At 40.3% G+C, this 11790-nt stretch overlaps 2 protein-coding genes across 3 annotated transcripts in view; both read right to left on the bottom strand.

Annotated features, from left to right (window-relative positions):
- Positions 1-5332, bottom strand: part of DYNLRB1 (dynein light chain roadblock-type 1) — a 20006-nt gene extending 14674 nt beyond the window's left edge. The window contains exons 1-3 of the mRNA XM_024743062.1: positions 5305-5332; positions 4071-4125; positions 3443-3572 (exon numbers count right to left, since the gene is read on the bottom strand). Coding sequence (XP_024598830.1) covers positions 3443-3572; positions 4071-4125; positions 5305-5332 — 213 coding nt within the window. The remainder of the gene's footprint in view (positions 1-3442; positions 3573-4070; positions 4126-5304) is intronic.
- A 2003-nt stretch (positions 5333-7335) lies between these two features.
- Positions 7336-11790, bottom strand: part of ITCH (itchy E3 ubiquitin protein ligase) — a 112066-nt gene continuing 107611 nt past the window's right edge. For both annotated transcript variants that reach the window (XM_024742887.1, XM_024742885.1), the window contains one exon: positions 7336-10779. In XM_024742887.1, the coding sequence (XP_024598655.1) occupies positions 10680-10779 (100 nt within the window). In that variant the 3' untranslated portion in view covers positions 7336-10679. The remainder of the gene's footprint in view (positions 10780-11790) is intronic.

Here is an 11790-nt window from a genome sequence, read left to right as displayed (position 1 = left end):
CTTGACAAGTGTGGTCAGGAACACCTGAAGATGTAATCTTTAACTAAATGATGAGAAAGAAAAGCACTCCACACAATGGGATGAAAGCAAAGGCAGTGAAGTGGGAAGGAGTCTGGCATGTTCAAAGGAATAAAGAGAACCAGTAATGCCAAGGTTTTTGATTCTTTGCTAATCTGACAGGCAAAACCCAAGTAATAGAAAGCCAACTTTTCTTTAATGTTTAAGAATTATCAGTGAGGTTCGTCAGAAAAATAAAAAACAAAAAACTTATCAGTGAAGTTAAAGTGGAATTCGCTTGCATCTCTCCTTTTTTGAGTCTTGATTTTTCCATATATCTTATTGATTTTCAAAAACTTATGTTAGAAATATTAGACTTTTGTCCATCATTATAAATTACACTTCTCAAATGTAACCTTATGATTTTTTTCAATAATCAGAAGTTCAAAAATTTTATGTAGTCAAATTTAATAAAAATTTTTTCCTGGAAGACTAGAAAATAGCTTCTCCAATCTGACCCCAACCAGTAGCGTGGGGCTAGGCCTGGGTGAGTGGGGGTCATGAGGTCTAGAGGAGGCACTGCACACCTGCTTTCAGGAGAAAATGCTTAAAACAAACTTAAAGTTCAGCCCTGACGAGCCAAGAAAGAAAACAAATGATGCCAAAAAGACACAAGCAGCAACAGAGACATCTGCAGATGGCAAAGGAGTCCTAGTTAGGCATCCAAGTCATGCCACCTTTGTCTTTAAAGTTTGTCATCCCTGCAGTGCTAGCCAATTGGTACCAGAAATATCTGAGTGGATATTCTGGGTCGGCTCACATCCCCAAATTCCTGTCCTGCTCCTAGAAACAGCCCAACTGGTATCCTCAGCACCCGGACTCTTTATTACTATTAACATGGGTGTCTGCATCAGAGAAGGGTTCTCTAGTTCCCAGCTGCGTGTTGCTGACAGACAAAACAAACACACACACACAAAAAAAAACAAACAACAAAAACAAGCAGTAGTAAAACTCCAAGATTATTCATTGGTTTGGCATAGGAGGGATAACCATCTGAAGCAAATGATTCACAAAGGAACTGTGACCAATTTGACTAATAAGCATGAAATTTTTAATTGCTATAAAACAAAAATGAATTAAAAGGAGGGAAAAACATTTGCATCAAATAGAACAAAGGAGTAATTCCAAAATATCACGCAGAATGATTATGTTTTTGAATGCTGGCAGTATTATGGCAAAACTGGTATGAAGGCAATACGACCTTTTGGGAAAGCTACAGGACAATACTATTGCGAGAACCTTAAGTGCTGGTCCCCTTGCCTCAGAAATTCTTTTCCTGAGAATTCCTCCTAAGGAAATAAACTAATAAATTAAAAAAAAAAAGACAAAGAAAACAAACTCTATGCATTCAGAGACATTCATCACAGTGTTATCTCTGTTAATGAACTAGAAGCAACCCAAATGTAAACCAGGGGAATGATTTGGCAAATTATGGTAAAAATATTTCATTGACTATTAGGTAGTTACTAAAAATGATTCATTACAAAGATAATGCAGCAACAAAGTTATATTAAAACAAACAAACAAAAAACTAGCAGGTACATCTTGAAAGATAAGCATATGTGAACAAAGAGGAAGGAGAACGTACAAAGATGAAAATACTTGTGTGATGGAGTAAAACTGGATGCTAATTATGGATGATTTTTATATCACCTCACCATCCTAAGGGGCAATTTGTCAGTTTCTACCAAAATGTTGAAATATGCATGCCAGAAGTACCACTACTACATAACACTAACATAAGTGCAAAAAAAAGACAAAAATAATACTGCAGCATTGCCTGGATTGAAAAACTGTAAACTACCTAAATGTATATACTGCAACAGAATATGAATACAGTCCTTTAAAAGAATGAAGTAGATTTGTATTTATCGACATGGAAAAATATTTGATATCTTTTAGTGAACAGAGTAGGTTGCGGAATGAGATTATCTGCACATATTAGCCTAAAGTAAACTTAATATGTATAAATACATATGTTCCAGTTTCATGTAATAAACAGGCTATATATAAATGTGCTTATGCACTAAACAAACCTGGAAGGAAACACACTCACTGTCAACAGTCATTACCAGAGGGAAGTGAGATAGGGACTACCTACACTTTCTACATTACGTACTTTGGTACTGCTTCAATTTGTTAAACTGTGCATCTAAATATGTTGTGCTTTTATGAATATCAACACACAACAGCATGATACAGGTTGCAGGAAGCTACCATTTGTGTAAGAAAAAGAGGGGGCATATATACATGATTGTATAGATATATTAATAAGAGAAACTAACAATGTTTCTGAAGGAGACTGAGGCTGGGTGTCAGGGCTGGGTGGGAGATTTATTTCTCACTTAGATCCTTTCAGATTATTATTATTACTTTTTTTACTGTAAGATTTATTTGTTAAAAATTTCTTTTAGTTTAAAAATTGATGTGAAAGATGAAGTTACTTCATCTATACTATAAACTAGCTAACTATATAAAGCAAAGTATACAGCTAAACTATATAAAGCAAAAACTGAAGAGAAAATGACTAATAGGAGTAATATGCCTAATTATAAGTCGTCACCTCCAGGTCATGGCACTGTTTCTTATTCCTTTTCAATTTTTCTTATAGACTTTAAATTCTTAAATAAGATTTCCGAAAACCATTCACACGATTTAACATTTAAAAGGTCTTTTCAAGTTTTTTACAAGTTTGGAGGATTAAAAACACAAGAAAACAAACCCGTAAAGGCGTAAAGAGCCCACAGTTCTAGCCAGGAAGGCAGGAACCCCAAGGGTGGCTCCCGCTGGTTTCTGACTCATGCACCATGTCCCAGCGTCTCGAAAGAACCACAGGGACAGAAAGGCAGCAGTCGAGCTTCTAGGGTTCAAATACACCTCCGCCATTTCCTGGGGCAAGGCACTTAGCTTCACCAGGCTTTAGACTCCAAGTATGTAAAGGGGGGATAATGGTCGTACCTACTTCACACAGCTATGGTGAGGAGGAAGGGCAGGGTAGGTAAAGCGCTTAGCAGTGCCTGACACGAATTAAGCTTCCCGGAAGTGTAATCATTATTGTTGTTATCTCGCAACAAGGCCCAGGATGCTAGGAGGCAGAGGCCTGCGGGCCTGCCTCCCCATCTCCGTCAATCCTTCGCCGAGGCCCAAGCAACTGCTTCCGGTCTAGGGACAGCGGGATCCGGTGTCCCCTCGGTCTAGTCTGGAGGCCCGCGCCGCCCCAGTTCCGACCTCCAGACAACTCGGCCCCGGCCCCGCCCAGCCCCGTGGATACCCAGTCCAGCGCTAGGAGCCGCCCCCGGAGGATGGAAGGCCAGGCTCAGGGTGTTGGGAAGTCGTGCTCGGCCACCTCCCGGCCGCCTGCCACAAGCTGCCGGCAGACACTCACCATCTCGGACCGATCCGGTAGCTCCGCGTAGCCAACCCTCAGCCCTGTCCCGCTGCCTCTCTGCGCCTGCGCAGAGCCCCCTGTCAAGGCGGACAGCCTCGGTAGCCTATCAGGAGCCAGCGTGGGACGGCTGGGCGGGAGGGTAGGTGGATCTTAGCTGCCCCAGGGCTCGAGGGGAACTTGCCCTGTGCCGTCCGAAAATGAACAGCAAAGGAGCACTTAAGCTATGGAAAATTCCTAATTCCCACTGTGCCGAAAAGACGCTGGTTCGCGTTGTTGGAAGAGGCTTTCAACTCTCAACCGAGGTCTGAGCTGGATCTGCATGTTCTGGGTGGAGGGTGGTGAGCGATTCTGAAGGCGAGGACGGGGGCTGCTGAGACCCCCTCTCAGGCAAAATGAGGCGCGAAGCCAAAAAGCTCCGAAAACGCGGGAAAATCCGGAGTTCGGGCTGGAGTCAAGCGTCCCTGTGGTCTCCAGAGCGACTCCCTTGGGAATATTCCATGCAGGCTCTGAGAGAAGCGGTCAGGTCTAGCCTGGGAGTCTGCAGCCTTTGAACCCCGAGCTCTCGGCCACCCGGTGTTCCCTTGGAAAAGCCACCTCACATTTCTGTGCTCCCTCATTTTCTCACCTTCTTCCTGGAGCCCTATTGTTGCCAACAAATCTTGTCTCTCTGTGCACCGATGCTGAACAGAAATACGAGACAGATTTTAGAGGATAAGAGAGATGGCTTTATTCCTCTGCCAGGCAGAAGGGAAGACACAGCAGGCTAGCGCCTCAAGAACTGTGTGTTCCCCCACCCCCAAACGGAGATTTTATATGTGGGGCTCGCAGTCCCCGGTATATGATAAGGATCAAAGTAGTGAAGGTCTCGCATTCTTTTTCTCCTTGCATTTCAAAACAGTCATAGCTGGCGTTAGGCAGTCCGGTAATTGGGTCCCTTTGTCTCTGGTTTATCTGCCTACGACCTTCTTTCTGAAATGCAAAAGCTACAGGGGGTGATTTGTTACCAGGGGGCGCAGGGAATATAAACACCAGGACCACGATGTAATTTACATGAGGTTTGGGGTTGATAGGCCCAGGATGTAACTCACACAGCGTTAGCGTGATAGGTACAGGATGTAATTTACATAGTGTTAGGGAGTGAGGTTAGCTTTGTGAAGTACAAATCTAGTTACAGACACTACCGATTAGTAACCGTTAAAATAAAGCAAGGAGTGATTAACACTTTCAGGCCAGGTTATGTTTTCTTCTCCAGCCTGTTCACTGTTCCCTTTACTTTCCTTGTTCTCAGGAGAGGGAAAAAAAACACCTCACTTCTATTTTTATTGCAACACTATGTTGTTCCGTTTTCCACAAAAATTTATGCGTTCTCTAGCAGGAAATAATTTGCTAATTAGTTAGCCTCAGCTTACGGTGTTTCTTTGAGGAACTGGAGCTTGCTGAATTCAACGCAGATGATCTATCTCCAAAAATTCATTCCACTGTAGCCTCTTCCAATTGGGAGAGGATTTGGTTTCCTTCTAGGGGCATCTGCATATTAAGAGGATTGAATAGTGACTTTACAGTGAGGAAACCTGGCAGGCACCATCTTAACCAGAGGATCAAGGTTAACATAACTGGTAATGGGATATATTGATATGTGCCCTCTGGTATCATGCACCAAGGGCACACCACCTCTATGGTGTTTTTCACAAAAAGAAATCCATGGCCTTAACCTTAAGAAAACATTAGCCAAACTTAGGACATTCTACAAGGTGCCAGATCAATAAATACTCTTCAAAAAATGTCAGGGTCTGAATGAGGAACTGTCACAGATCGGAAGAGACTGAGAAAAACAACACTGGTGGGAAAACTGGTGATACCTGTATAAAGGTTGTAGTTTAGTGTCATTTTACCGATGTCAAGTTTTTATAATTGTACCAAGTTATATGGGATGTTAACATTGGGGAAAGCTGGGTGAAGTGTGTGCAGGAGTTCTCTGTACTATACTATTTTTTTTGCAACAGCTCTGTAAGTCTAAAATTATTTCAAAGTAAAGTTAAAAAAAAAAGGATTGGATACAAAGAAATGATTATTGAATCTGGAAACATAAAAGCGTTTAGCAAGGGGAAGAAGGGCTGCAGTGACTGGACCTCAAAATATCCTGGGAGATAAGCACAGGATGATCATCACCACTATCTTACATATGGAGAAACAGACTGAGAGGGGGTGAATGAATTGAACAAGATCACAATCACAAAAGCAAAAAGTTCACGTGACTGGAGCCAGAATAAGAACTGAGGAGTTGGAAGTAGTCAGGGCCTTGAGTGACAGGCTTATGAGTTTTGGAGTTTATTCTGTGGCAATGGAGGAACCACTGTAATATTTTAAGAGGGGAGAACCATGAGACAACTCTTCCACAAATCATTCTGAGGCAGCACAGATGGACTGGAGAGAATGGAGGCAATGACCAGAAATTGCTACAGTCAACCGTGCTAGGGATGATGGATGTGGGCTGTGGTAATGCGGGCAGCTCCGAAAGAAGTGATTCAAAAGAAATTTTGGAAATGGATTCGATAGGATTTGGAGGCCAATTAGATGGAACAGCTGAACTGGTTGTGAGTAGCAGTACAGCAAAACATTTAAGCACGCAGTCTGTGGAATCAGACAGTCCTGGATTCCAATTTGCACTCTTGCCACTTAATAGCTGTGGACACTTCAAGTTACTCAATTACGTTGAGCCTATTTTCTATTCTATAAAATAGAGATAATCATTCCTCTCTGAAAGTGACCAGGAAGACTGACAGTGCATGTAGCATATCTAATTGTCTGGGACATAGTAATAAATGTTGATAGTTGTCCTGGACTAAGTAAATATAGGTGTGATATTGGTCGCTAGGATAGAGAAGATAAATAGAAGAGGTCTGAATTAGAAATGAGGAAAATAACAGCATAGCTATTTTCAGCGATCTGCAGGTATGACTGAGAATTCTCAGGGTCCTTCCCTGTGAATTTCTTTGAGGAAACCCTCCTGCCCACAGCATCTCTGCTCAATGGGAACCTGTTCATAAGGGACCAATACTGTCCTTCCTAGGTCTCCACTGAAGACCTGGAAGATTCCCGTGGATCCTTCCCCTAAATGTCCTGACCACAAAGGAGCCCTACAGACATATGGGAAATGACCAATGAGCTGCGATTGACAGCAGTTTCTGTTCTGGAGTTACACAATGTGAGACACTCTTCCTAAAAGTCCAGAAAATAGCAGCCAGTCAGCCATAGCTGAGTCCCAGTTTGATGTTTTATAGGGTTTGGGGCTGGACAGCCAAATGGTCAGTAAAAGTAACTACTTATTTTCCCATGAAAGATTTCCTCATGCTGGGGGGAACATGTCTTCCCCTCTTTTTTTTTAGCCACGCTGAAAACTAGAGCTTTCTAGCTGCTTATATAGGACAGAATAAATAGGATAGGGCCTACTTTGCAGGATCTGGAAGGAACCTGTCCTCCAGTCACTGTTAGATCAGGATATTTTTTAAAAACCCACTTCCCTTAGCATCTTTCCCCTGGATCCATTTTAAATAAGAGCATGATCACTTGGTTTCCTAATAAAAAGTCTTGGTAGCCAGCTGGTAATTTTCTATTGAGCACCTATGGCTGGGATCCTGTCTTAGGGAAACCCTTGGTTGTCCCAGAAAAGGAGATGTCTTCACCTTGGTTCTCTTCAACATAGGCACTAAATACAGTCTCACCTGAGACTTTCTAGTTTTTTCCCTATCTACTCCACAGTACAAGACAGGCTGTAACCTGCTCACTTACAAAAGCAGAGGGGCAGAAATCTATATGACCTGTTCACATAGGCGGCTTCCCTTGTGCAAGTGGGGAAAACCTTACTCAAGACTAAAAGAAAAGTGTGCAAATGAAGGACCAAAAAGTTTAATTGTAAACAGTCTTACAACTTTTAGGGAAATGCAAGTGAGGCAGCCCCCTGCAGGACCTTTATAAGAGCACTTCACTCCTTGTGGTATTTGTAACGTTACCTGAGTGTTTGAAATTACAGTTCAAGAAAACAAAGGAACTCCAATACAGTAATATACAATCCAGTGCTGCCATTCCATTTTTGGTTAATGAGAGCATAGCATATATACAAATAATTTTGTAAATAACTCTAAAAGAAAAACAAAAAAATGAGGGGGGCTGGAGATGCCAATAATATTAAATAGAAGTAGTTAACCTAAAGGAGTTTAAAAGGATGGAGTTACATCCAAAACAAGGAGGGATATAAAAATAGAGAAATCTATTTCCATGAGTCATCCCTAATAACATTTCAGATTATTAACCAGGTAAATAAAAAGTAGCAGAGAGGGTTTGACTGAAATAGTTCATTTAGGATGAGACCTCTTTGGGCAGGTGAGTCATGTTTCACTAAAATTTCAGATGAATTGACATTGGTATGTCAATCTCCTGATGAAAAACTAGTACCTGAATTTTAAATAGAATTATTGTAAGTCTTATGAAATTACATTCTTCTGCACTCTGATATAAGATCATAAAAGACAGAGCAGTAATTCATTATTATGAGCTGCTGGACCAGTTTTAAATCACTCTATTTGTTGAAACAAGTGAGGTCCTTCCCTCCAGACCCAGATTATGTGAAATGCTGCATTCCCCAGCCTCCCAAAAGAGCAGAAGAATAAGGCAATTGCTCATTTTACTTTGTTTTTATTTCAACATAACATGCAGTAAAAAAATTAACAGTATTTATTAGCATTTACAATGCTTACAAAGAAAAAATGACTCTAAAAGCAATTTAGTTCAGATTTAAGAAATCGCTCTAATTAAACACTTACAATAAATCTATTTCCAAATGATCAATTTGGACCAAAATTTAAGATAGTATTTGGTAGATATTTATGTCTGCTGTCTATTTGCAGTATTTTTATATAACCTCTGATTCTTGGGATATCCAGCCCCCATTTTCCTAACACAGCAGGGAAAGACATATACATGTGGCCATTTAAATTAAAGGAAGAAATGGAGTAAGGGAGATCCCAGGCTGCAAAAATATATACAAGCATTTACCTTTTCCAGAACTAAACGTTTCTTCCATAAAAATATTAAATAGCCAAGCCCTATAGAACTAGGGCCAGGACTACTTCAAATATAACTATTCTGTATTTTAAAAATATAGGGCAGAAAGCCTTTTGGATGATATTTATACATTTTTGAACAATATTTCTAGGTCCCTAAATGAATCATCAAGCATTATGTAGAACAAAAAAAGTCTACTTTCTTACATTATCTCTTAATTTAATCTCATAAATCTCTAGTAAATATTGTAGGTAACTACATTTCAATGTGAGCATTCACCTCAATAGGAAGTCTTTATAGAAGGCTTAATCTCCATAGCCATATATTACCAAAATTCAGACTTATATAACAAATGGGTAGTTGGCAGACATTCGCTCTGTAAGACAAAGCAAGAGTTTTTTGCCCCCTACCAACAAAAAGGCAGAGTCACTACTTTGAAAACAACTAGGGCTTAGAGACTGTACTACATTTCCTAGAGTAAGTAGAATAAAATCAAAATAAAGATAGGATTGGGGGGAGCCCAATCTCTCCCTTTACACTAACGATTTCTGGATGAGGCAACCCTTTCACTCACTTAAGTATGCTTTATGATGGCAGTGTTTTAGAGTACAGATACACAAGTTGCAAAGTGTTTTTGTTGTTTTTCCAAGATGTAAAAGGAAGAGTAGTTAGGGACAAAAACCCCCATTTTCTTTCCATATACAAGAGGGGTTTGCTATTCTCTGCTGATTTTTGGCTCAATGCTATTTGTTCATGCTATGGTACTGAAACCTGCCAAAGTCCCTATCTCATGAGTTATGAGGCTGTCCTCAGGGTTCAGCTATGATAGGCACTCAGCTGGCTTCGGCTTCCTCCCACTGTCCATAAAGTCAAACCTCTGACAGCTGTCATCCTGACAGAGTCTAAACAGGCTAAGTTAAAAAAATTCCCACAGAGAAGGTCAAAGTGCATTCATTAATCAGTTACTAACAGAGCAATCTAACAGTCATGGGGAAAACCTGTTAAAATTTTTAGAGGTGAACAGAATATCCAGATCAGGACAAGGGAAAGAATGGAAATAACTACTCTAACAGGTGTCAGAGAAATTATCAACTTAAAAGTTTTAATTCACATACAGAATACATTTCTGTGGTTACTAGAAATGTATTGTGAATAAACGTATTACTCCCTTCTTTTTAGCCAGTACCACAGCTCGCCCTCCCTAATGAAAATGTAATTTTACAGGATGTTTCATTGACCTCTACTTGGATTAGAAAGCAGTCTAGTTAAAACTTGAACTCCTTAGCAATAATTAAATGTAACTGAGGTTGCTGGATTATGATAAAATTATAAAGATGCAATTAATATACAGGAACATATAAAAATTGTTGATGGCCTTCAAATAATTCAGCTAAATTAATTCCAATTCTAGGTTAACTTTTATACAGACAGTGAAGGAAGCATAGTGTTAATATTGCTTGTGAAGTTTAGTATTTGCAAGGCAATTACAACAAACTTCCAAATGAAGAGAGTTATGCAGTCATTTGCAGGCTGGGACCAACTTCTCTCTGAATTCAAACTAACAAAACTACTTTGTAGAGAGATACAAGAGTCTCACATCTCTCCTTTCTAGAGATAACATCAAAATGATGCATGGATTTCATGCTCCGGAAAGGAAAAACAACAGTCAGGCCAGGCTGAAATAAGAGGGAGAGCACAAGCCAGACGTTTGCTCACATCCCCAGAAGCTGGGCTATTTTAAACAAATACCTCTTACCATGAGGCTTAACAGGAAGATCTTACATATTTTAGTTACCAAGGGACTTCCCTGCATATTTTCAGAATCTCTAAAAGGAAAAACCCTACTCCCAAATGAGACTTCTGATACACATATACAAAATTTTTGTTAAGGAAACAATCTAGTGGAATAAGACAAGGCAGATTTCATTTTTGTGTTAATTCCATGTTAAGTATGGTTTTGACTAGTCATTTGCAGATCTGAGTTCTGCAACATTGAGAAGAAATCCAGAATCACTGGGAGATAAGTCTCAACGATAACATTAATTTACTTACACTCAAGGTAACTCTCTAAACAGTCACAGTCCAATTTTACAAGATGTGCAATAGGCAAAGAAGGAAAAGGACAAACATTGCAAATAAGTTCTTGTCCTTCGGCGGTGCAAGCTTTCAGAAGTCACTCTTGTCCAAATCCTTCTGTTTCTTCAATAGCAAATAACAGCTTTTCCTTCAGTTGCTCATAGCTCTTGTAGGGTGGCAGGTCCAGGCGGTTAAAACTAAAAGTAAGAATTGTTAGCTTGAGAAAAGGAAATATACTAAGAATCATATGGGCAGTGTAACAATGGTTTTAAAGCCAGGCAAAATTAGGTTCAAATCCCAGCTCTGTCACTGGGCCCCTGAGCATGTGTTTTTTACTTTTCTGAGTCTTGGTTTTTTCTTTGGTAAAATAGGAACAACAATATTTATCTCTCAGGATAGAGTGAAGAATAAACAAGCATATATATAGCACAGTACTGGTGCTCAGCAGGTACTCAGTAAAATGTTACTCCTCTCAAGCTTTCCCATCCACCCTAATCTATATGTGGTCAGCAAACTTTTGCTGTAAAGGGCTAGACAGTAAATACTTCAGGCTTTGTGAGTCAAAGGTCTCTTATCAAAAGGTTTTAAGTATACCCCATTAAGAATAAAAAAGCTTTCGGCTCTAATATCTAATATGCTGGTCTGACTGAATTTCTCTGTCCTATTCTTAGCTGTGAGTTTTTAAAGGCATCTTCTAATTTTGGGCCATATTAAGAACACCTTCACAAGGTAACAGGTAGTGAATCTGCCCTAAAGCCTTGGTCCTCTGCTGTATTTATAGGATAAGGTACAGGTAGATGTTTGGCAACAGTAGAAATAATGCTATCCACAAAGGGAAAATAAATTTACGGTTATGGAAATGAACAAATGGAAACATGGAACTTGAAAAAGTAATGAGGCTGGTTTTCATGTGTGACTGAGATTAGCTATTCACAATAATGTAATGGCACAATCTGTTCCAAGTTTAAAAAAGGGGAGAAAAGATCAAATCAAAATATATGTGTACATGGGGCTTCCCCGGTGGCGCAGTGGTTGGGAGTCTGCCTGCCGATGCAGGAGACGCGGGTTCGTGCCCCAGTCTGGGAGGATCCCACATGCCGTGGAGCGGCTGGGCCCGTGAGCCATGGCCGCTGAGCCTGCGCGTCAGGAGCCTGTGCTCCACAACGGGAGAGGCCACAACAGTGAGAGGCCCGCGTACTGCAAAAAAA

The sequence above is a fragment of the Neophocaena asiaeorientalis genome, unplaced genomic scaffold, assembly GCF_003031525.2.
Source record: "Neophocaena asiaeorientalis asiaeorientalis breed wild unplaced genomic scaffold, Neophocaena_asiaeorientalis_V1.1 scaffold82, whole genome shotgun sequence".
Taxonomy (NCBI): Eukaryota; Metazoa; Chordata; class Mammalia; order Artiodactyla; family Phocoenidae; genus Neophocaena; species Neophocaena asiaeorientalis.
Note: the sequence above shows the minus strand (reverse complement) of the source record. Positions and strands in the feature narration are given on the sequence as shown.